The sequence below is a fragment of the Hemicordylus capensis genome, chromosome 3, assembly GCF_027244095.1.
Source record: "Hemicordylus capensis ecotype Gifberg chromosome 3, rHemCap1.1.pri, whole genome shotgun sequence".
NCBI classification, from domain to species: domain Eukaryota; kingdom Metazoa; phylum Chordata; class Lepidosauria; order Squamata; family Cordylidae; genus Hemicordylus; species Hemicordylus capensis.
The window spans coordinates 112779487-112805111 of NC_069659.1; the positions used below are offsets into that span (position 1 = coordinate 112779487).

General features: G+C 46.1%; 1 protein-coding gene and 1 long non-coding RNA gene across 9 annotated transcripts in view; one reads left to right on the top strand and one right to left on the bottom strand.

Moving 5' to 3' along the window:
- Positions 1–1351, bottom strand: part of CNKSR2 (connector enhancer of kinase suppressor of Ras 2) — a 299886-nt gene extending 298535 nt beyond the window's left edge. For all 8 annotated transcript variants that reach the window (XR_008318957.1, XR_008318956.1, XM_053306536.1 and 5 more), the window contains exon 1: positions 577–1351. Coding sequence is in view for 6 of the 8 variants with exons in the window: in XM_053306536.1 (XP_053162511.1) it covers positions 577–640 (64 nt within the window). In the remaining 2 variants the exon portion in view is untranslated. The remainder of the gene's footprint in view (positions 1–576) is intronic.
- On the top strand, positions 1245–13989 carry LOC128349731 (uncharacterized). Its single transcript, XR_008318959.1, has 3 exons — positions 1245–1512; positions 12799–12874; positions 12981–13989. It is a non-coding gene; the product is annotated as an uncharacterized LOC128349731 (long non-coding RNA).
- The last annotated feature ends 11636 nt before the right edge of the window (positions 13990–25625 follow it).

The window sequence follows — 25625 nt, forward strand, 5'->3', positions numbered from 1 at the left end:
GGTAAGCAGGGGAGAGAAATCATTAGTGAAATTATGTGCAAAACTAAAACAAAACAAAGAGGCAGAAGACAAGGAAAGGAGGCGTAGAGAAGGGGCAGGTTCAACCGCCTGCCTGGAGAGAGAGTGGAACTGGTTGTCCACACACCATGGCGCCCTCGCTTGCCGCCGAGAGCCACCTTAGGTAGCCTGCAGGGACCAGCGAAGCCTCTCTGCACAGGGCAACGTCAAAGGTGATGAGCGGCCGACGTGGGTCCTTCCTCCAAGCGCCCCGCGAGCCCTCCCCATGGCGGCAACAAACGTTAAGGGGCACTAAATATAACAGAATGATTTCAAGAAGTCAACTGGAGCCTAGCTCCTGCCTCCGGTCTAGAGTGGAGGAATGCGGAAAAGAGGTTAATGTTCATCCTCAAACCAGTCGATTCTCCCACCACCGAACGAAAGGCCAAGCAAGGTGCAAAAAGGGGTTGGCGGGGATAATGAGGACGAGAGACAAGTGAGAAATCCCCACCCCGTTCTCTCCGCAATAAGCAGAGCAGTCCCCGCCGCCGCCACCCCCAGTCCGGGCTCTCTCTTTACCTTTCATCCAGTCCACCACTTGGCTGGGGGTCCACTTACTCACAGGTTCCATTATGAGCGCCATGGGGAGAAACTTTACTAAGTGCTCTCTCAGGAACCGCGAAAGGTGAGGCAAGCAGAGTCCGGGTAGCCTGGGAGCTGCGCTGTGAGATTTGAGGTCAGCTTCTGCCCGGCAGCCCGGGAAAACACGAGGCGGAGCAGTAAGAAGCAGCAAGTGGAGGGAGATGCTCCCTTTAAAAAAAAAAAGGAAAAAATTAAATCCTCGCCTGCCTCTCCCAGCTCTTCTCCCGTGTGCGTGCGTGCGCGCCTGTCTGTAGCTCTGAGCGTTCAGTTCATGTTGCTGCCTCAGCGGGGAGCAGGAGAAGAGGGCTGCACGCTCCGACGCCTTCTGCCTGCCGCCCCCTCTGACCTGCGGGCGAGAGGCGCCAGCTGCTGCTCCAGAATCTTCGGAACGTTCCCCGGCGCTGCTTGGAGCCGCGCGGAGGGCGCCAAGCAAGGTTCGAGAGCGGGCTTCTCCAAGCAGCCTCGGGCTGCACTCCTCCACTCGGCGTCTCTTCTTTCGCTGTGTTCCAGTCGCTGTTCCCTCGCCAGCTTTGCCTCCCCGAGCTCCACGCTTGCCGCGCGCTCGCGCTCTCTCTGTCTTCCCCACCTCCCCCCACTTCGCCCTTCTCGCGCTCGCTCCAGAGAGAGCCTGGCGGAAATGACGAGAGTTATCAAGCCGAAAATATCTGAAGTCAAGCAGCCCCCTGTGCGACCTGGGGAGGGGGTTGCATGTGTGGTTTGCAAACAGGGATTCGAGCGCAGATGCAGAGCCAGAAATGCCCACCTCGCGCTGCCACGGACCCGCAGAGAGCGCACCCTTCTCCCTCAGTCCCAAGCAGGGAGGGGGGAGCGCGAAGGTTCCTGAGCAAAAGCGGTAGGAGGCAGCGGCGGGCGGTAGGTACGGCACCTGCGCTTGACAAAGCGATGATGAGCCAGGCTTGCCCTTAGGCTTTCCTCTTCTCTGGGAAAAGGAGGGGGTAATACCCTGAAGTGATGATGCATGCATTATTTAGGAGGAGGAAATCAAGAGCGGGGTGGGGGAGAGAATGCGTTCTTCTTATGCATTTCTGTGTGGGCTGGAAAGGTAATTTCTGAGAAAAGCCCTTTCTCACAGGAAAAGAAATCCAGTAATTTCTATTCCATTCTAAGTACTTTAGTTCAACATTCGGGGGCTGTCAGAACAAATGGAACTTCAAAGGAATTTTTGTTTTATTGCTGGCCTGTGTTCATTATGTGATGAGTGCTGGAGAAGAATACGTGAAGCTATCTTTAAATTGTTCTGGTTCTCAAGCAAGGATTCACATGATCTTTCCCTATATTGAGAGCTCTCTTTCAGGAAGGTGTTACTTTAGAAGAAGAATATCTTTCCGGAAAGGGCCGCCTTCCGGAATGCAAATTTAGTTCCAATAGCATGCTGGGTCCTATACAGGCCATCAGATTACATTGACCATTAAAAGTGTAAGGGGTTGCATTGCAATCTAAGTTCTGGGTCATAAATGCATTTGCACAGAAGTGAAGTCTCATTGATCTCAAGAAGATGGATTTCCATAATTGATCTTATAGGATCAAAGGTGAAGGAAGAAGGCAGAGTTTGATCAAATATGGGATTGCGAGGGGTAAATTTGTAACAACATAGTAAATTACTATGTTAGTAATTTAACTTAGTTTGGGTAGCATCACTGTTCAGAAAAGCCTTACAGAAGTCAGTTGCAAGGCCTTTGGAGGGAAATGCTATGAAGTGCATGCAAGGGGAAGATGCTCTGGAGTAGCAAAGGCAAGAGCACTGGGCAAGGTAAATGGTGCATGGTGGGGGTGATAGCAAGTTAGCTTTCAGAGAGAGACACATGCAAGAAGGATTATATGAAGAGGTGAAATAAAGCATATTGTTGGGGGCAGAGACAGAGGACCTTAAATGTAAGGACTACAGTTATAAGGTTGATATGAAGAAATAACTGACTCCACATATGTTAATTTTTCTATCGTGTGCTAGGATTATAGAAGTCTTTCTGCTCAGTCACATATGTTGCCACAGATGCACCTACTTTGATACCCACATATCAAGAAGCCCTCAAGTAGCTTTCGTTGCCAGGTTCAAAAAGTAAAATAGATTTCCCAGGCTACACAGTTGATGTTTACCATTCACAACCAGGCCTTGGTAAACAGCAGGAATTAAACATTATTGCCCTGATCCTACTGAAATGTCTTGTTCTGTGCACACTTACACTGGCATAAATCCTATTAATGCAATGGAAAATTGAATAAATATACATAGGAAACTGGTGGATCCAGACCAGATTCTATAAGGAATTTCCAGTGTTTTACCAGTATGTTAAACCATGGCATATGTTCCAGAAAACAGGTGTGGAGCCTATTTGTTCTGTTTTTAAAATGATAATATGTACATATACACATGTTTTTTATTGGGAAAGTGGGAAGAACCTTGAGATCAAATTGGGTAGTGGCCAGATTAAGCGCCTGCTAAAATAAATTAACAGATTACATTAGCAAGGTGACTAAGGGATTCAATTCCTGGTGCAATCATCCAAATCCATAGTAACACATATAAAATAATATGATAATGAAGAGAGAGAGGAAACTTGCACATGAGTTAGACTCAAAAGTGGATCATTTCATGTCCACAGTAATTCTGTCCTTGAAGTCTGAGTACTGGTTATATCTTTATACTCTGTACTCCTTGGGGTTTTTTTCATCCAAATTGGTCGTTAGTGAACATGTGGGCACTATCCAGTAGTGTTTTCTGTGAAGCAGCAGTAGTCTGTACCAAAGAGTGCATCATATCACAATGACCCCATGTGAAAGAAATTCATTTTTCCAACCCAAACAAAGTGTTACTGTCTGGGTACTGGGACATAAGAACATCATTATATACAGAATCCTTAAAACAGAAGCACATCCTTGAGGGAAGACTGTTTGATCTCATCCAACAAACAAACAACAGCTCCTTATCATTCTTATGACTCCATAATGGCAAAGTGCCTTTAGAAAAATCCAGTGCCTGTCATTTTAGACAGTTATTGGTGTAATTAGACAATCTATCATTGTTTTAAAGCTTTAACTTTGTTTTTAATCTGTGTTGTATTGTAAACCAGCTAGAGACTTGAGTTTTGGGCAGTATACAAATATGCTAAATAAATAAATAAACTGATGGGTGTAGTTATGCAGTTCTTACATGCAGAAAAGCAAAACAAACCTCAAAAGCTTATATGCAGCCTTATATCAAATCAATAAATGAAATCAATAGGCTTTAGTGCTCCTAAATCTCCATAGGATCAGTCTGTTAATGCTATGACAAATCTGTTTTCAAACAGAATGTAAAGCACCCAAGCATTAATCCTGCCTGCACTTTCTCTGCTAATTTACTTTCCTGCCGTTAGCAGTACCATTGATATTTCTTGCACGTGCCTCAGCCATGATTTTACTAATCATAAAATAGCTCCTCCTCTACATGAAGAGTTTAGTCAACAACAAAGAAAATGCTTTGAGGGCTAATAGGATTTATTTGTAGATGTATGAATGGGCCTAAATATATCAAGGGATTGAAAAGATCAAAACCAGAAAGGAGGTGAAACAACTAAGCATCTACCCACCTTGCCTGTGATCCAGCTCATGCTACAGCTGAGACAGCTCATCACCCCCTCACATCTGAAGAATCAGATGTTGCTTTGCCATTTGGGGATGGAAATTGAACCCCCTTTTTTCTCTTGTTAGAGGAGGGGCACAGTGATCATTTTCTAGCTTTGATCTATGGGCTTGAAGAGAGGCAGAGTGGGATGAAATAGGAAAGGGAATATCAATGTACTTTCATTTGGAGAGGTTTTAAGCATTAGGGGAAAGATTGGGTTGTGTGGGAACTGCCTAGAATTAGAAACCAAAGAGTGGATAGGAGAGAACATTATAGGCATTTCTCCCCTCTAGAAGTAAGTAACATGTTGACATTGGGAGAAGTATGTGCACAGAATTCACTTTGAAGGTGGGAGGCTTTTATAGTTTAAAAACAAGGTAGTAGGAGGCTATGTAGGAGACTTTATTGAGATGAAAATCAGACAGAGCTTATTATCTAATACTAACAAACTGGGCAAGAATCAACGTATTGCCCTCTGGCCTCCTTCCCTTGTTATTATTGGATAGGCACTACTCGAGCTGGTAGGAGAACTGTGTCAGGAAACTCCATCCCTATGGTCTTTCACCTGAGGCAATCCTTTCTGTGCATTTGGACAGGGCCAATTAACTTATTAAATGAAGGATCTGGGATTTTGAGTTTCAGAAAGACCTGTCAAGGACATCTAGTTCATTCCACCTGCTCAGTGGTGGGATGAGAACTCACCCAGCAGATTATCTCTTCTTCCTTACTTTCTCTAAACAGGTTGGCCTTCTCGAGGGCCCATATGAATGCCCTCCCTTTGGAACTTTTGGCTGGTAGATATAGTAGAATTCCAACTGAGCAGAAACATTGCCCATGTAACTCTGATGAAATTGAGTCAGTTGCTCATGTGCTCCTGTGGTGTGTCTTTTATATAGATCTTAGACGAAGGATGATTGATCCTGTTTTACATAATCTGCCAGGTGGATCGGATGACTTCAACATCAAATATTTGCTAATAGATGCGAATTCATCTAACACACACAGAGTTGCAAAATTCTGTTGTTCTGCAATACGAGTTCATCACACTCTGCTCACTAATTGTTAGATCCAGTGTACAGTTACATTATTAATATGGCTCTGTTTTAAGATTTTATATTGTTTTAGATGTTGTGTTATTGGTCAAAGACTGTAATAAAGACTGACTGACAGACTACAGCAAAGGCACAAGGAAGTGAATTGGGATTTTTTTTTAATGATGAGGAAACAGATCCAGCTGTAAGAAAAAAATACTGACATGATTTAACTACTAGTCAGTTTCTGATTTGTCCAAGGAAACAGCTCCTAGGATAGGGTGTAATAGTCCTAGTACTAGCACAAGCGCACAACTTGTTTCCATGTACCTTAACTAGAAGCCATCCTGACTGCTGGTGCATTTACCTTTCCCCCCTGTATAGCTCAGCTAGGTCACATAAGGGCATGGTTAGAAACAGGGCCAGCAATGATGATAATTCATCAATAGCTGATGTTCCACAGTTGCATCTGAACCTTGGAATCAAATGCAGAACTAGAAACCAACAGCCTAATCTTGAGAGCTGTCAAGAGCAAGGAATGTGGGTGAGTAAAAGAGCTTAAAAGGATTTTTACTGGTTAAATGGACCAGGACAAAATGTCTGTGATATGCTGCACATAGTGCTTTAGTTGCAGAGAGCAAACCTCTGAAATATTACTGTAACAAGAGTCCTGTGAGTCTTTTAACCCATTATTTGTGACATGGACTGATACTGATACTGATAACATGGACTGTCAGCATACTGATAACACCCAGCACCAAATCTCCTGATGACTTCACCCAGAGGTTTCATGTAGATATTGAAAAGCATTGGTGACAGAGTGGAGCCCTGAGGGACTCCATATAACAGCTCCTGCTTTGAGGAGCGACTGTCACCAAGATCCACCATCTGGGAGCTACCTGAGAGATAGGAATGGAACCACTGCAAAGCAGTGCCCCCTATTCCCAAATCCCCCAGGCAACCCAAAAGGATGCCATGGGAGGGAGAAGCTGAGCCCACACTGGGCCACTCGCTTCCCCCAACCAGGTCTCAGTTATACTGTACATGCCAGGTCAGCTCCCTCATCCATGATCAAATCATGGACAATTTTGGTCTTATTTTGAACTGACCTGGCACTACAAAGGAGCAAGGTCAGGCTCTGTTGGTAGTTGGTGCTGCTCCCCAAGGCCTGAGAGTTGTCAGAACAGTTGGAAGTAGAAATAGTTACTAAATTACTGATTTCCCTTCCCTTGTAATGGCCAGCTGTTCTGCCAGCGCCAATTCTTCTATTCCCCACCACTAATACAGCAATAGCCGCCCCAGGGCTGCCAGACACCTCCCCCCCGCATCATCCCCCTCAGGAGAGCCCAAACACATCTCATCAACTAGGCCTGGCAGAACTCAGGGCAATAAAAACAGCAACAAAAAAAACGTTGACCTGAAAATCCACCCACCCACGATACAACCAGCCCTCAGTCCACCACCAAGGCCTGGCCCCAAAGGCCAGCCCCCTTTGGCGGCTGGCTTCGGGGGGCGCCTACAGCACCGGCCACGCCGCCAGTGTGTCTTCAGCAATTTATGAGCCTCTAAACTTCCCAGCAGCCCTTTCTGCCACAACGGACTGCTGGCTGACACAGGCGTTGTGTCAAGGCTTTTCTGAAGGCAGCAGGCTGGCAGGCAGCTCCTCGTCCAGGCAAGATGGAAAAGTAAACCCAGAGGGGCAAGATGTAAAGTCCAAGCAGGGGGGAGGGGGAAAACGACAGTCAGACCCTCAAACCTTCTCCTGTTTTGGGTCTCAATCTCTCTCCCCCCCCCCAAATTACCCCAATTCAATTTGTACCCAAATTTTCTGAATCCAAATCGATTCTGGGGAAACAAAGGGGTCTCTGGGGCAAAAGAGTGGGATGGGTGGTAGTTCCCATTGGGTGAAAGCTACCACCCATACTTAAAATAAATTGGGCAAACAGGTGATTTTAACGAATTTTTGAAGTTGGCATGTCTTTGTGGCAGATTCAAAGCAGAAAAGGGGTTTGGGGGGCAGAAGAGTGGGTCAGTGGGTCAGGCAGTAGTGCCCCAATGGGTGCCTGTTACCATCCAGATTTCAAAGAAATTGGTGAAAGGGGTTATTTTTAAAAGAATTTCTGAATTTTGCACATCTTTAAGCTTTTCCCCCTTTGGAAATAATGGGGATTTCAGCAGCCTCATAACTCCACTTGGGGGGTGGGGCACCACGGTGGCCCAGAGTGGGGTGTGGTGTAATGCACATAGGGTGCAAACTAGCCCCAAAACGACAAGCCCATGGGGCACTGGGTTTTGTTGTTTCTGAGGTGTTCTTCTGAGAGTAGATTCTCTGGTAGGAAATGAGAATAGACTCAATGACAAACACTACCACCTGACTCACTCTTCTGCTCCCCAAACTCGTCTGCTTCCCTTTTCTGCCCTGAATCTGCTCCACTAAGCCATTCCTTCAAGGAAAGAGTATTGTGTTTTATCCCATGGTTATGAAAGTATTGCTCCATTTCAAATGATGTAAGCTGTGTCCCATTGTCAGTCACTATTTCTTTTAGTGACCTTCCCTCACAAAAGCTGTGGAGCAGCCTCAGCCTTGTTTGCTGTTGGTGTGGAGCCTTGCTGCTGCTAGCTCCCTCGCTTTGCAGCAGCCTCTGCTCCCTCTCACTGCTGCAGCCCTCATGCAATCAAGCACATGAGATGTAAGTGAGCATATGCATGCTTGCTTGCTCACTCGCTAACCCCCTCCCACGGGGAAGCCAGAAGCTGTTTTGTCAGCCTCCAGGCAGGCAGGTGGGTGGGCTGCTGTGTGCTGCACTCTCCCCCCACCCGCTGTCTGCAGGAGCAAGATTGGGCTGATGGGAGCCTACTAGTAGCAGGCAGGCTGTAGGTGGGCCTCGCACACTTGCGGCAGCCATCACCCAAGGCCTGGGGGACATTTTTGAGGCCCCCTATGGCATTTGGAGGCCCCCTCAGACTCAGGAGGCCATGGACCGGCACCCTAAGGTCCAGTGGTAGGAGCACCTCTGGTTGGAGTTTACATCTCTTAAATGCAAGTGCATTCATAGAGTACCATTTTATTTCGCCACAAGAACAATGGGCAAGACCCATTCCGATGAATCAACAGGCACTATGATGTCAGCATGCTGTAGTCTTAAGAGCTCCTCTCTAAGTGGTTGATGTGATGCTATGGGTACGTTCCTCACTTTGTGTTCTACAGGTATTGCATTTGCCTTCATTTGAATTTTATATTTGAAATGTATGGCAGTGCTAGGAGTATCAGCAAAAACATCTGAGAAATCAGCAATAATATGACTATATTTTATTTATTTATTTATTTATTTATTACATTTATATCCGCTCTTCTTCAAAGGAGCCCAGAGCAGTGTACATGGTTATATTTATCCTTGTAATAACCCTGTGAGGTTGGTTAGGATGAGAAATGTGTGACTGGCCCAGAGCCACCCATTGAGTTTCTTAGCTGAGTGGGGATTTGAACTCGGGTCTTCCTGGTCCTAGTCCAACATTCTAACTACTACACCACACTGGATGCGCCGTCATCTGTAATACAGGTCCCATGGTATTTGGGTCTAACACTATCAGTAGATCTTTCTGATGTTTTGAGATTCCTTTTTGTGACACATACACTTTCCCTTCTGCCGTACATCTTTTGTATTCCAGAACAACAGTGAAGTATCAATTTATAGCAATAGGGGAACCATCATATCCCCATGGGTGGATGTCTGAAGGCTGCAAGTACAGATCTGATGTAGTAAGGAGTTTCTAGTAAAGCAACTAGAATCAGCCATCATCCGCACTTCTTGGCCATTAAGATTAACCTGACAATGTGGAGAAGCAGGCTCTGATTCTGTCACATTCAAAATGCTGTCAGGAAGTGGTTCATCTGCCTCATCCTTATCATATGGTGAATCAGTAATGGAGTGGGCAGCAGACTTGCAACCCTTAGCAAAGTGTCCCCTTTTTTGCACCTGTTGCAAGTGAGCCTCCATGCAGGAAAGTGAGCAAAATTGGCTTTGTGGGCAGAGTCTCCATGTCAGTAGCATTGGTAGTTCTTCCTTTCTTTTCTTAGAACCATATTTATTGTATTCTATCCAGTAATCTTTCTGCTTAGAACCACATTCTTGCACTTTCTGGGGCAGTGCCATATGAGAAAATTGGGTTTGGAAGGATTTAGACTGAACAGCCTTTAGATTTCAGGAGGTTGGATTTGGGATACAAAAAAGAGCAATTTGTCACAGTGAAGAACATTTTCCACCCTCCTAACTAGCTCTATAACTTTATCCAAGGTAAGTTTCCGCTCCAATAGCAGTTTTTCACGCAGTTTGATGCAGTTTGTTTTCATAACTGATCATTTCATCAGTAAAGTTGGCAAACTCACAGGTTACACTTAAGTTACACTTAAATAAAATACCAGGCCTTTACATGACTGTTTTATTGCTGCTTTTGTGTATTTTTATCCATGTATAGTTTTTTGTATTTGTATATTATATATTTCAATATCAGATCTTTTTAATATTTTAGCTAAATACTTTTAATTCATTTTTATTATGTGTTTTAACTTTTGTAAACCGCCTTGTGATTGTTTTAATGAAAGGCGGTATATAAATCTAACAATAAATTAAAAATAAATTAAAAAGTCACGCAATGCTGTGATATATTGATCAATAGATTAATCAAGAGGTGCTCTTACCCCCAGACCTTAGGGCCCTGGTCCATGGCTAGCAAGGTCTGGGGGTCCTCAAAATGTCCAAGGGGGCCTCCTGCCACCACTCACGCCCAGCCCGCTGCTGTCCGACATCACCGGGCTGCAGCAAACCTCTGATCTTTTCCATAATTTTAGCTGCCATGTGCGCAACTGGGGGTGGTGAGTGAGCCGAGCAGATCTCCTCCCCCCACACCATGGCAGTGGGCAGAGTGGCTGCTGGACCTGTCCATCTGGCCCAGCAGCTCTTGAGAACTGCGAAGTGCTCCAGCACGCCTGCACAGTTGGAATAGATCATCACAAGCCAGGCTTCTGATGATCTATTCCAACTGCACAGGCACACCAGAGCACCTCACAGTTCTCAAGGGCCACTGGGACAGACAGACAGGCCCTGCAGCCACTCTGCTGAGCCACAGGGGGGGGGAGGCCTGCTCAGCTCACCCTCCACCCTGGCCATGCACATGGCGACTAAAATTAGGAAAAGGTCAGCAGTTTGGTGCAGCAGGGCAGTGGCAGCAGGTTTCTTTTTTAATGAGGGGGGGGCCTCATGGGGGGCCAGTCCAGGCACCAAAATTACCTAGGTGTGCCACTAGATTCATCAGGCAGTTGGGTTCTAGAATAGAACTTGTGACGTTCAGCAATCACATTCAAGGTAGCATTGAAATGATCATCTAAGGCTTGAAGAGCAACTTCATAAGAACTGGCATCCCCTTCCAAGGTGTCAGAAAAGAACAAATGATTAAATATTCTCTGGTCTCCAGGGTCCAGGCAGTGAAGCAATATAGCCTTCTACTTTGCTGGAAAATCGGGCTCTGCATGGTGAGAAGGTAATTGCAGAAATAGGGCCTCCATTGTTTCCAGGGAAGAACAGGTTCTCCTGGAAAAGACACACACAAAAAAGGTGGTGGTGGGATCTGAGCCATGCTGTGGTGGGCAACCAGTGAACAATAGAATCTGGGATTAATAAGGAAGAGCTACCTCCAAGGCAGTAGCAGCCGGTGCAGGCACCGCCAGGGGGGCGGCAAGAGGCACCTTTAAGGGTAAATTAATCGGTGTTTACCTCCACTCTTGCCATATCTAAACGCTGGTTGGAGCAGCAGCACACCACCCATCACCCCCTGCAGTGGGAGATCGCCCCCACCACTCACCGCTCCTCCATGGAGCCAATCCCTCGACAGCATCCAGGTGAGTGGCGGAGGTGATCCCCCGCCACAGGGGGTGATGGGCGGTGCTCCCCTTCTCCAAGCAGCATTCAGGTGCAGCAAGAGTGGAGAAAAGCACCTATTAATTTACTCTTAAAGGTGCCTTTCCACGCCACCCGGCAGTGCCCGCACCAGCCACTACTGCTTTTGTGATGGTCAGGAAGCTGGAGAAACTATCAGGAGTAGAAACTATCAGGAGTAGCAATAGTAGAAAAGCTGTGCAGGAATGTAGGCCCAGTGATGCAATGAAATGAGGTTGCAGGAACATTCACAAGCCTTGCATTCTGAGATTTTGAACGCTTGGCTCATTGCCAAATGTTTTATAGCTGCTTCCCTCATACACACAAGGAAATCTTATGCAGATTTAACTAAAGATTTATTTAGCAACAATTCCATTTTATCCTTCTCCTTTTTGTTCCTTTTTCTTTCTGACTCCTCTACCACACTTTCAATAGGATTCCCTCTAGGACAAATGTCCAAACAAACATACTGCTAAAGATTACTGGATAGAATACAACAAATATAGTTCTAAGCAGGATTGTTAAAAATGAAGAGAGGTTTTCCCCAGAAATTCTAACTATAGAGAGAGACATTTCTTCATTTATTTCTGGATTTCAATGTTTCTGAAAGAAAGAATGCAGGAATTTTATCAAGCTGCCATGTGTCAACCTAGAGATGAAGCTTGTACCTTTAAGAAATCAGTGCGGTCACCTTGTATGCTACTTTATTATTCTATTGGTTCTTTCACCCACTAACTTCTTCCACCTCCTATGTGACACAACCAAAATCCTGTTGCAGCTATTAGAGGAGAAATACTAGGAAACTAACCCAACCAAGCCTGACTGGAAGCTAGGGATGTGCACAAACCAGTTCAGAGGCCATTTTAGAGGCCTCCGAACCAGTTTGAATGCTGGGGCCAGTTTGATGTTTGAAGGGGTTGGCGCTTTAAGGGCGGGGGGAGGGTGCACTTACTCCTCCCGCTGCTTTCCCCGCACCGGCGCCGTATTTTTCTAAAAACCTTCGGAACGGCAGCATACCGCCGCCCCGTTGCCCTCCGTGGTCGGGAGTACCGGGTGCGCATGTGTCCATTGCGTGAATGTGCGTGCCCATCTGCCATGCACACGCACGCACTGGGCACATGCATGCCCAATACTTCCAGCCACTTCCGGTCAATGAGGGCAACAGGGTGGCAGGGGGGTATGATGCCGCCCCGAAGGTTTTTAGAAAAATACAGTGCCAGTGGGAGGAAAGCGTCGAGAGGGGTAAGTACACCCTCCCCCCGCCCTCAGAGTGCCAACCCCAGAGCCTTCGAACCACCCGGCCGCGGTTCCGTGCATATCCTTACTGGAAGCCTGGTGATCCATGGTGAGCAGGAGTCAATCATAGTGCTTAGGAGAGGGAAGGGAGCCTCAGAATGCAATATATCTGCAATCCCTCTCTCTTCCACTTTAATGGATGAAAAGGGAGGTGAGCTTTTGGCTATGGGCCCGAAATCTAGGGCTTAAGGCCAGGGGTGATGTTATTGTGTTAGGCCAGTCTTTCATAAACTTTTTGGAACTCAGAACTATTTTCTAAACTTCCTCTGTTATCCAGGACATCTGTACCAACCATCCATTTTACAAGTGAGCATGAAGAGATTCTTACTGCAAATGAAAAACTGCGTGTTGGGGTAAATGGATTGTTTTAGTTATACGGCTTTTCAGCAGAAATTTCTCAAAGAGGTTTACCTAGAAAAAAGATTAATAGAAAAAAAATATGGTTCCCTGTTCCCACAGGACTTCCAATCTAAAAAGAAACACAAGACGGACAACAGTAACAACCACTGAGTGAACACAGTGCTGGGGTTGAACAGGGACAGTTGCTTTTCCCCGGCTGCATGGAAGAAAACCACCACTCTAAAATATGCTTCTGCTCAGTAGGTCAACTGGACCTACCTGATTGTTCTAAACAATGACCCAAAGGATAAGAAATGTAGTATCTTCTCCAGAAGCTGCTTGCTAAGCTTAGGACCTCAGAAACAGGGGAACCTAACATTTTCCATCCAGACCCCCAGGAATTCCACCTACAGTTTGAGAACATAGTCTTCAGATTGCTGTATAATTCCATGACAAGTGACTTGAACTCAGATTGTACCACCTAAGGCACAAAGAACTCCTTCCTGAACAACAAGAAGTTGAATATCTGCATCTGTAACCAAACTTTAGCTAATCTTAGCATGTAACTGTCAATACTCCCAAATACCATATCTTTCCAACACACCCAACACAGTGTTGTTGATTTTAAAATCATGGTTTTGTCCCCATATGCCTCCTTGTATTTCTAAGAAGAGAGATCTTGATCCACATGACCAAAAGGAATTAGAACTTTTATGGTGAATTTCTGGCTCCCACAGAGTTAAATGCAGTTGTTTGTTCTAACTGACTTCATACTGAGTGACAATTTCATCCAGTAAGGTAGATTTGTAGAAGAAAAGCCCACATAAATATAGCTTGTGGAGTTATACGTTCTTACTGGAGGGGAAAAAAAGAGCAGAGGAGGATGTTTGTTCATTTTGCATCTAAATTTTTAGCAAGAGTACCCTCGTATTTAAATGCCAAATAAATGGTTTTTTTTAAGCCCAAGGGAACATTGAAACTCTTATTCTGCATTAAGATATTCAGAGAGAATATTGATAAAACAAAGCTACTAGTTATTAACGAGTTCTCAACTCAATCAACAATGCAAGATTGCCACTGCTGTGAACTGCAAAATGTAATTAAAAGTGTAATGTAATAAGGACGGCAACACTATGGCTAAGAGGGTTTTTTTTTAAAAAAAAATCTTTTGAATATTCAAGTTACATGATTAAATACAATTGGAGCCATTTACCTTCAATATATATTTGCACAATGAATTAATGAGTAATGAGAATGGTGCACTCACTCTATCCATGCTAAAATAATTACACACTTTAGATAGTTGCTTTAAAATGCAACTATCTAAATTACATTCAGTAGAATATAACAGGAAACAATGCCATATCATAAAGTGATAATATCACAATGAGAAGAGACAATGGTTAATATGTCCGGAAAAGTAAAGTCTGTCTTTAGCAGAACCTATTACAGTAATACATAACCTGCAAGTCTATGAGAGGTTACCATATGTCCAGGGCACTTTCCAGATCAGACCCTGCAACGGGGTCACGATGTATCTCCGAAGTGTACTTCCACACTTCCTGTGTTGTGACACCGCAGTCCCTACGCTGACAGCAGGGTGCCGTTCACATTTGCGATACCTTGTTTTGGATTTAATCACTGTGATTTATTGCTATAACGTATGTCGGGCCTAAAAAGGTTGCTGTATTTTCCAGATGTTAATTTTTGTGGGACTGCTTCCCATGCTGGGCGCTTTGCTATTTATGTTTTGAATACGATTTGCCTGAACCGAAGCATTTTGCCACTGTTGAGTTGGAAAGCTCCCAGGACTCAAGACACCCTCTTAAATACCTTAGATATCTGAAATTGGAAGTGCCGATGATGTTGTTACATAATATGGTCATTGCAAAAATTTATGATTCTCAAATCTAACAACTGTCTTATGTCAATTTAAATCAGCTCTTATTCTGTTTGGAAGGCAACTGTACTTTAGATGGGTTTTTGTTTTTTGGGTGGTATTTTTTAAGATTGTTTATATTAGCCATAAAGTATGGATTTTTATGAGGATAATTGAGTTGACAATATTAACAGCATCAGCAACATAAGGAGTCCTGTTGGATCAGTCCAAAGACACATTTATTCTAGCATCCCATTTCAGAGGTGGCAAGGCAGATGCCTCTGGCAAGCACACAAGAAATCCAGGAATAACAGCAGTAGCTCCCACCACCACCATACTCTCCCTGTTTGTACAGTCAGCCCTCACCAACCGCAGGTTTCCCAATTGTGGTTTTGATAATCCGCAACTGGGAAATTGTGGCAGGTCTCGCGGTTTGGTGAGATTTTTTTCAGTTATTTATTTATTTATTTAGATTTTTATACAACCCTTCTGAGCTGGCTCAGGGCGGTTTACAATTAAAAAACAGAAATCATTAAAAACAATTACAACAGAAATACAAATATAAACACCAATTTAAAAATGTCTTTAAAAACAATTAAACTGTCAAAACAAATAAAACCCTGAAAACCAGGTTAACATTAAAACAATTAAAACTAATTAAAAACCCTGAAAGGCCAGGCCAAACAGGTTAGTTTTAAGGGCTCTCTTAAAAGTCAGTAAAGAATTAAGATTACGAATTTCTGCTGGGAGTGCATTCCACAGCCCAGGAGCAGCTACAGAGAAGGCCCGCCTCTGAGTTGCCACCAAACAATCCGGTGGTAACTGGAGGCGGACCTCCCCAGATGACCTTAACGTGCGGTCGGAATCATGTAAAAGAAGGTGCTCTCTAAGATATCTCAGACCCAAGCCATTCAGGGCTTTAAAGGTAGTAACCAGCACTTTGTATTTTGCCCAGAAACATATCGGCAGCCAGTGTAACTGTTTCAAAACAGCCATCATATGGTCTCTCTGGGTTGCCCCAGAGACCAATCTGGCTGCCGCATTCTGAACTAACTGAAGTTTCCGGACTATTTACAAAGGCAGCCCCACGTAGAGCGCATTGCAATAGTCAAGCTGGGAGGTTACCAGCTGATGCACCACTGTTTTGAGGTCATCCTCTTCGAGGAATGGGCGCAGCTGTCGAATCAGCCGAAGCTGATAGAAAGCACTCCTGGCCATGGCCTCCACCTGAGATACCAGGGTGAGGCCTGGGTCCAGGAGTACTCCCGAGCTGCACACCTGCTCCTTCTGAAGGAGTGTAACTCCATCCAGCACAGGAAGATCTACAGTAACTCAACCCTCAGATTCTGAGCCCCCACAATGAGCACCTCCTTCTAGCTTGGATTCAGCTTCAATTTGTTCTCCCTCATCCAGCCCATTACTGCCTGTAGACAGGCATTTAGAGAATGAGTGCCATTTCCTGAAGATGAAAAGGAGAAGTAGATTTGGGTGTCATCAGCATACTGATAACACCCAGCACCAAACCTCCTGATGACCTCACCCAGCGGTTTCATGTAGATGTTAAAAAGCATTGGTGACAGAATGGAGCCCTGAGGGACTCCATATAACAGCTCCCGTTTTGAGGAGCAACTGTCACCAAGCTCCACCACCTGGAATCTACCTGAGAGATAGGAACAGAACCACTGCAAAGCAGTGCCCCCTATCCCCAACTCCCCCAGGCGATCCAGAAGGATACCATGGTTGATGGTATCGAACACCACCGAGAGATCCAGAAGAACCAGCAGAGTCACACTCCCTCTGTCGATTCCCCGATAAAGGTCATCCGTCAGGCTGACCAAGGCTGTCTCAACCCCATAGCCAGCTCTAAAGCCAGTTTGAAATGGGTCTAGATAATCAGTTTCCTCCAAAACTGCCTGGAGCTGGTTGGCCACCACCCTCTCAATTACCTTGCCCAACCAAGGGAGATTGGAGATTGCCCCATAGCTGTCCATCGCTAAGGGGTCCAGGGAAGGCTTCTTTAAGAGTGGTCTAACCATTGCCTCCTTCAGGATGGGGGGCACCCTACCCTCCCTCAGCAATGCATTTACGATATTAACTAGGCCACCTCCAACAATCTCTCTGCTAGATAGAAGCAGCCAAGTCGGGCAAGGATCCAGAGAACAGGTGGTAGACCGCACTGCCCCAAGCAGCTTGTCCACATCCTCAGGAGTCACAGATTGAAACTGATCCAATCTAATACTGCAAGAGGGATTGCTGGACACCTCCTCCATAGACCCTGCAGAAATAGTGGAGTCCAAGTCAGCCTGAATACAGGATATCTTATTCGCAAAGAACCCACTAAAGGCATCACAGCAGAGCAACTCTGGGGACTGATTGGAAGTAGATGGAGCAGAAACCAAACTCCTCACAACCCGGGATAGCTCCACCGAGCGTGAACCCTCAGCCGCAATGCGCGCAGACCAGAATCTCTTTTTCGCTGCGCGCACTGCCATCACATAAGCCTTCAAATGGGTCACATGCTGAATCCTGTCAGATTCGAACCGAGTTCTCCTCCACTTGTGCTCTAGTCACCTACGCAACCGCTTCAGCCCCCACAGCTCCTCAGTATACCAAGGGGCCATTTTTGCAGCAGGTCGGAAGGGACGCTTGGGAGCAATCGTGTCTACTGCCCTGTTGAGTTCCCTATTCCAGGTTCCTACCAGGGCATCGACAGAATCACCGGCCGCACCAACATCAAAATCCTCCAAGGCCTTTTGAAATCCCACTGGGTCCAGCAGCCTTTTCGGACGGACCATCCTAATAGGTCCATCACTCCTGCAGGGGTGGATTGCGGCTGTGAGACCAACCTTAACCAGGTAGTGGTCCATCCCCGACAATGGGGAAACCACTGGATCCCCCACCCACGGAACACCCCCCTGATCCGAACAAAAGACCAAATCAAGTGCATGGCCAGCAACATGAGTTGGTTCAGAAACTAATTGGGATAGGCCCATAGTTGTCATGGCCGCTATGAACTCCTGAGCCGCACCAGACAGGCCAGCCCCAAAGTGGATATTGAAGTCCCCCAGCACTAAAAGTCTAGGAGACTCCAACACCAACTCCACGACCAGCTCCGTCAGCTCAGTTAGGGAGTCAGTTGGGCAGCAGGGTGGACAGTACACCAATAGAATCCCCAATCTATCCCTAGTTCCCAGCCTCAAAAATATGCACTCAATATTTCAGCTGTCTCACAGGGGCCCTGGTAAGGGAAATGGTATTCTTATGGACCACAGCCACTCCACACACACCCTGCCCACTTCCCCTGGCCTGCTCCACAACAGAATAACCTGGTGGGAGAAGCTGAGCCCACACAAGACCACTCGCCTCCCCCAACCAGGTCTCGGTTATACATGCCAGGTCAGCTCCCTCATCCACGATCATATCATGGACAATTTCGGTCTTATTCTGAACTGACCTGGCATTGCAGAGGAGCAAGGCCAGATTTTGTGGGTCGTTGGAGCTTCTCCGCGAGGCCGAAGAGTTGACAGAACAGTTGGAAGTGGAAACAGTTACTAAATTACTGATTTCCCTTCCCCTGTAATGGCCAGCTGCTCTGCCAGTGCCAATTTTTCTATTCCCCACCACTACAGTAATAGCTACCCCTGAACTGTTGGCACACCCCCATCACCATCCCACTCAAGAGAGCCCAAACACATGTCGGCAAGAGGCCTGGCTTAACCCAACCCCCCAGCCCTCAGTCCCACCCCCGAAGGCAGGCCCCCTTTGGCGGCTGGCTTCAGCGGCCGCCTATAGGCGGCCTGACGGCCACGCCAATGGCTATGCCTGTGGCAAGCCTCCTTGCTTTTAAGCTTGCAAGCCCCAGAAGCCACTCCTCACACAAGCAGCTCCCAGGACAGGCAGCAGGTGATGGAACTTCAGCAATCTGGGAGGCTGGCAACCAGCCAGCTGGAACTTGGCAGCCAACAAGCAGGCTGCACTCTGTCTGAGCTGGAATGTCCACAGGAGGCAAAGGGGGTAGATGGTAGGTCCCAGCAAGGCAGATGGAATAGCTCTGCTCCCCCTGTTACCCTCCCACTTGCTTCGAGGCAAACCTCCTTGCTTTTAAGCTTGCAAGCCCCAGAAGCCACTCCTCACACAAGCAGCTCCCAGGTCAGGCAGCAGGTGATGGAACTTCAGCAATCTTCAGCAATCTGGGAGTCTGGCAGTTAGGGTTTTTTTCACAATTTTGGGGGGTCAGGGGTTATTTCTAGGGTTTGGGAGGTCATTTGGGGGGGTGGGAGGTCATTTTGGGGGGCCCCCTTCACTCCTCTCCTTCACTCCTCTTACTGACTCCTGGTGACTTGGGGAGTTTCTCCCCCTATTGTCCACTGTATTTTGCAGTCCTTTCGCAACCGCGAGTCCCCTAACCCCATTTGCCATTGATTTCAATGACTCTCCAACTGCAAAGCTGCCAACTGCGAAGTTTTCCCGGAATGGAACCCTCATGGTTGGCAAGAGATGATTGTACTTTGTGCCTCCAGCCATATGTAATCTATCACCAACATATCTACACACTAATTCCAATCTGCTCTTACTTGTACAGATGTATCATACTTCTCATATCCTAGGTGGTTTTGTGGAAGCAAAAAGGTGGAATACAGGGCCGGCATCTGGAGTTACCATCATCAGGTAGCTACTGAAAGCCAGGGTTCTCAGTGCCGAACCTTGAGACCACCACTATCCCCATAGCCTTTGTAGGGTGCTGGCAGAGTGACACTCTTGGCCAAGAGATCCGTTTCACCATTGACTCCTCTCTCCCATCCCATCCAATCTGCCAAGCTCATCCACACAAACACATCCACCCACACACCATTAATCTCAGAAGAAACTCACTCAGGTGGAGGGGTTAATTGGGGGCATCTGCTGAGGGGTCCATGGAGCTCTCTGGAGTGTACGGATTTGCACAAAAATAATTTTAGGGGAAATGTGCTGCAAGTACATGTATGTGCCGGGAGAATGACAAAGCTCACAATAGTTTTGCCAAGAGGAAGTGTGGCAGTGATGTAATGCTTGAGTGTAGCAGTGCCCTCCAAAAGGAGTTCCTTTCAGTGGTGTTAGATAGTCATGAAGTTGTGTGCTGCTGAGTAGCTTTCTAGATTTCAAAACCTTCAAAATGCTTTCAAAAGAAGAAGAATAGTGTTCTCTGACCTCAAAGAATTAAGGGGTTGAAGGGAAGCAATTTTTTGGTAGAAACTCCCCTCAGGACTATGGTTTCACCCCTTAAATATATATTCCCCGCCTGCCCTTACAGTATATGTTATGAAAGGAACATAAATCTTGGCCCAAGCTCTCCATATTAGTCAGTGTGCACGCAGCTCTCTCTGAAACTGTTGTGCAGCACAAAGAGGCTGACATTTAGACTAATGCTGCTGGCACTGATATGCCAACATTTTCTGTCATATAATAGGGAAGGGGCAATTTTTGACTATCTTCCCTTCTCTCTGTGGCTGCCTGTTCCTCCTGAAACTATGTTCTTGTGGACTGCCACAGAGAAGCTATGGTTGACTTGACTTCTAAAATGAAGATTGCATAACACCACTTGATTGGAGTTGCCATCCTATACACATTGTCAAGGGCATGTCTCATGAATCTTAGAGGTTATTCACACGTATAGGCAAAACTGGGCTAAGGGAGCCCAGCCCAGTTTTGCACACGCGTGTGAATCGTCAGGACTGGGCCAACCCCTGCAGCTCCATGATGGCAAACCTGCCTAAATAGCCACCCTTTAAAATGAGGTTAAAGGAGCAAGCACGCCCTTATGGGAAGAGAGCTGGTCTTGTGGTAGCAAGCATGACTTGTCCCCTTAAGCTAAGCAGGATCCACCCTGGTTGCATATGAAAGGGAGACTAGAAGTGTGAGCGCTGTAAGATATTCCCTTTAGGGGATGGAGCCGCTCCGGGAAGAGCATCTAGGCTCCAAGTTCCTTCCCTGGCATCTCCAAGATAGGGCTGAGAGAGATTCCTGCCTGCAACTTTGGAGAAGCTGTTGCCAGTCTGTGTAGAAAATACTGAGCGAGATGGACCTATGGTCTGACTCAGTATATGGCAGCTTCCTATGTTCTTCCTATGTAACCTCATTTTTTGATAGTGTGGCAGCCGCAGCAGTTTGCAGCCACAGCTGCCACACTGCAGAGAGCCCAGGGAGGGGAGGGGGATCCCCATGATGTACCACGCACTCTTGCAGTGCATCATGGTGTTTCCAGTGGCTGGGACAACACATCTTGGCCCTCCCCACTGCCACGGCATGCAGGTAATCATCTGGGTGCACGGGGAGCACGCCCAGCACCACCAGATAGAGTGTCTATGGAAAGGATAAGTTTAACCTGCTCTTTCTGCAGCCCGCTCTGGAGCTTTTCTTAGTAATCATGAGAAGAGGCTCTTAGTCTTATAAGGCAGCATCCAGACTAAGACCCCTTGAAAGTAATGAAACTGAAATTAGGGGCAATTCCATGGGTAGCAGGCATGTTACCACTTTTTCAATGACTACCATGAGCAATTTCTCAAGCTGATATTATACATATCCACTGGCAGGATAACATCTCAGTCTATATAAGGCCATATTTTTGCAAAATCCTTATATATTATAGTGTCTGAAATGTGCATAAGACATTGATAATGGAATGTCTCCATTATCAAAATGATGTCCAAAAATTCTGATTCCATTACCAACATATTTTACATGTTTGGTATACTATCCATTATATTACGGGTTTTGTAAAAATATGACTTTATAGTAATAATGTAGATAGATCATCCTAGAGCAGGCTTCCCCAAACTGCGGCCCTCCAGATGTTGCTGAACTACAACTTCCAGCATACCCAGCCACAAAAAAATGTGTCTAGGGATGCTGGGAGTTGTAGTTCAGTAACATCTGGAGGGCCGCAGTTTGGGGAAGCCTGTCCTAGAGAGAATATATATATGTGGTCGCTAAGAGTCGACACTGACTTGATGGCACTTAATCAATCAATCAATCAATCAGTAGTAATGTTTCCTTGCCAGTGGATATATATAAGGCGGCTCTCCACATGAGCAGTGTGGAAAGCCTAAAGAGGGTTTGTGGGGAGAGTAGACTTGACCCGTTCACCCCACAAATGAGCAGACAGCCCTCCATGGGCGGCCAGATTGGTCACCCAGACAATTACTGGCTCTGTGATAGAGCCAGTTGGGGTTCACGGATCTCCCAACCCCTGGAAGTCCCAGAATGACCCACATGAGTATGTGTGGCATTCTGGGGAGCTCCCTGATAACAGGAGGCTTGTTGTAGCTCCCCAGTCAGGACTCTACTCATGAGTCGCTGCAGTGCAGAACCACAGTGTGGTGACACACGGCCAAAAAACGGGGTTAGTTGTGTGCCCGTTTAGGGGGAGCAATTAGGCGGGCTTGCCACTGGGAGCTGCACGGCTCCCATTGCTACACATCCGCAGCTGAAACTGGGCTGGACTCCCAAAACCCGGTTTCAGCTGCTTGTGAGAATAGCCTCATAATCAACTTGAAAATTTGTTAATGGCTAAACTCACTGAAAAAGTGTTACATGCCTGATTCCATTATCCTTGGAATTGCCTGTTAATCATGACTAACTTGACACATTGATTTCAGATTGGATGGTGTCCACTGACAATTAAGTCAGTGAGACTTAATTCCACACAAATATGCCCAGAATAGGGCTAAGGACCACAAAATCTAGGTTAAGTTAATTTACCTAAGAGGCTCTACACACAATCAATGTGTGGAGCCGAGGAGGGTTTGGCAGTTCTCCCCGCACATGAGCAGAGAGCCCCGTCCCTGGGTGGCCAGATTGGCTGCCCAACTCCCGGAGCCAGTAGGGGCAGCAGGGATCGGGGACTGCCTGGCCCCCGGAAGTCACAGGATGCCCCACACAAGTGCATGGGGCATTCTGGGGAGACCCTCAAGGCCGAGAGGCTTGTAGCCTCCCAGCCAGGGGTCTGTTAATGTGCCACTGTGGTGCAGAGCCAAGCTGCTGTGGCACATGTTCAGTAAAATGGGGTTTACTGATTGTAAAACCTCATTTTAGGGGAGGGGTTCTTAGGCAGGCTAGCCATAATTGAACCACCAGGCTTGCAGGCGAGCCCAGTGGTTCTCAAGATGAGGGGGGGAACCGGGCTGGGCCCAGTTTTCCCCCATCGTGAGAATAGCCTCTAACTCTCCCAGTTCCAAATACAACCCTTGTTCTGGACCACTTTGGAGCTCCATATAGGTATGAAGAAATCACTATTATTGCATCACAAGTAGGAGAGCAATTAACCTCAGCAATTAAGTATGGCAATTTAGTTAAAGAACAAATCCTGCCTGTAGCCGTGCAATCAATCTGAAAGCAATGCATGTAATTCTATATTTAGTTGAACAGGTCATCTTGCAATTGCAATTCAAAGATATTTTATTCTGCTATATTGATTAATGTTTTCAAAGGGTAGAACTGCAAGTTCTGTTGTAGCAAAGGGTAAATGGAATAATGAAGAGGATTCGAGACAAGGAAACAGGCAATAATAGTAATAGGAAAGAGTGCTTTAAGAACACTGAACCTTCACCCTAGGACACGTGAATCTCTCTTCATACGTGCATTACTGAGACATGCTTCGGGTGTTTATTTCAGGGCTGTGTCAATGTCCAAAACTATGTGGATGCATCTATGTGGTCAGCACTTGTGTTAAGTAACATCCACATGGTTTGGGCCACTTTAACCATGCTTTGTATGTGTCTGAGTGCACATGTGCATGCACTCGGGTGAGATGCAAATCAACTGAATCACACTGAAACGCCTTCACGCAAGTAGGCCAATCATGTGAAGAGGCATACATTTCTGGAAGCAAGTCAAAATCATTGGTTCTTCATTGGGTCTTCCAAGTAATTGTTATGCTATTAGGATCAGGGTCTTAGCTATGCACATTTATGCAGAGCGATCTCAGAGAAGTAAGAATATTACAGCTGCATATTTAGCTTATACATGCTCTGCAGAGACTGACTCCTACCTGCCCAGGTGCTTTGAGACTGTCGCTGTTTGGAAAGAACTGGTAGTCTAATTGCAGTTATATTATATTAGATCCCATGCTGCTGTATGCCATGCTATTAGGGTTTTATAGAAGCTGCTGATATTCAAACTTCTATGAAATCAGAATTAAACCATTAGATTTAATGAGACTTCATACTTGATGGTAGCCCATTAAACTGGGAAGAGCTGAGCAACCTGAATGCAATAAAGCAAAATTATTTTTCTATTGTTTGTTTACTGCATCAGAACTAAGATTTTCCACAGCCAGATTCTCATCTCTGCATCTGCTATGTCAAGACTTCACAGGTGGAAGCCTCTGTTAGGCAATTAGACTGAATACAAGGGACTCATCCATTTTACATGCATTCATAAAGCCCTACTAAAATAATGCAAATAGCATCTCACTGCAAGTGCTAATTCAACCATCCATATTGATGTTGTTGCACATTATCTATCTTCTGTTCAAATATATTCACACCCCATGCCTAATTTTTGGTAAACGAATTGCATATAGAGCTTTTTCTTATAGAGCTTCAGCACAGACGGGGGGGCGGGGTAAGCATGCCTGTAGTGTCCATAAACTTTCCTAACACATTGAGAAAACATGGGACACAGTCTATTAGTAACAGAAATGGATGGGGCAATTATGTCCCAGTGTACTGAGAGCCTTAGAGACTACTGGCGCTAAGCTTTGGTGCCAATAAAATAAATTGGTCAGGCATAACAGAAGAGTGATATTCAGACTGCAAATAATTAACATTCATGATTCCCTGCAGAGAAAGAGACTATTAGGTCTTCTTTACCTTTCGAAGGGCTTTTCATTCTGACTGACTAGTCACGGTTCTATATCTGGCCAGCACCATAAGTTGGTTCTAAGCCATGAGCATCATGATCTCCTGCTTGTTTATTTGGAAGCAAGTCCCACTGTGTTCAGTGGACCTTACTCCCCAGAAGGAGCACACAGAATGGCAGCTTAAGCGGCCCACCCATCAAAGCCTGTTTGTTCACCCAAACCTTTTAAATTTGGGTTTTTGGATTTGATCTGATTTTTAACTAATTTTAAAATGAGTTTTTAAGTTGCTTTGTATTGTATTTTGTATTTTCTTTTCACCTTCTTTGTCTGTTGTGATTTAATATAGGGCTGACTGTGGCAAAGGAGAGTTAAGCTTACCAACCCCACAGACGATTGGCTGGCAGTCCCTGGGCAGGTGGATCACCCATCCCGATGAGCAGCGACTTGCCTGTGGCTCACCCGAGAGTTCCAGGGGTCGGGGTGCCAGGACGTGCCACCACACGTTGCCCCACCTCCAGGAGTGCCAGTAATGCACCACACAAATGTGCAGTGCATTACTAGGACTCCCCCCTCCCCCGCATGTTCCGCTGTGGCTGCAAGCTGTGGGAGACACACAGTTTAAAAAAAATGAGGTTAAGGGAGGACTCACTCCCATAACCTCATTTTAGAAGGAGGCTACTTTGGCGGGTTTGCTGCTGTGTAGCCACCAGGATTGGGCAGAATCCCGGTGGTTCACATGAGCATACAAAACCAGGCTGGGAGCCTGGTTTTGCATGCTCATGTGAATAGCCTCAATATGTTATGTATATTTATTGCATGTTTTAATCTTCTGTTGTTAGCTGCCCAGAGAACAATTTGTTATGGGGTGGCTAACAAATAAAGTTTATTGTTGTTGTTGAGGCTCTTCCCACGATCAGTGAGAAGAGCCTGGATGGGGTTCGCGGGGAAAGCAGGCTAAGCCCGCTCTCCCCACAGACGAGCAGTCAGTCTGCTCTGGGCGGCCAAACCGGCCACCCACATGACTGCCGGCTCCGTTACGGAGCAGGCG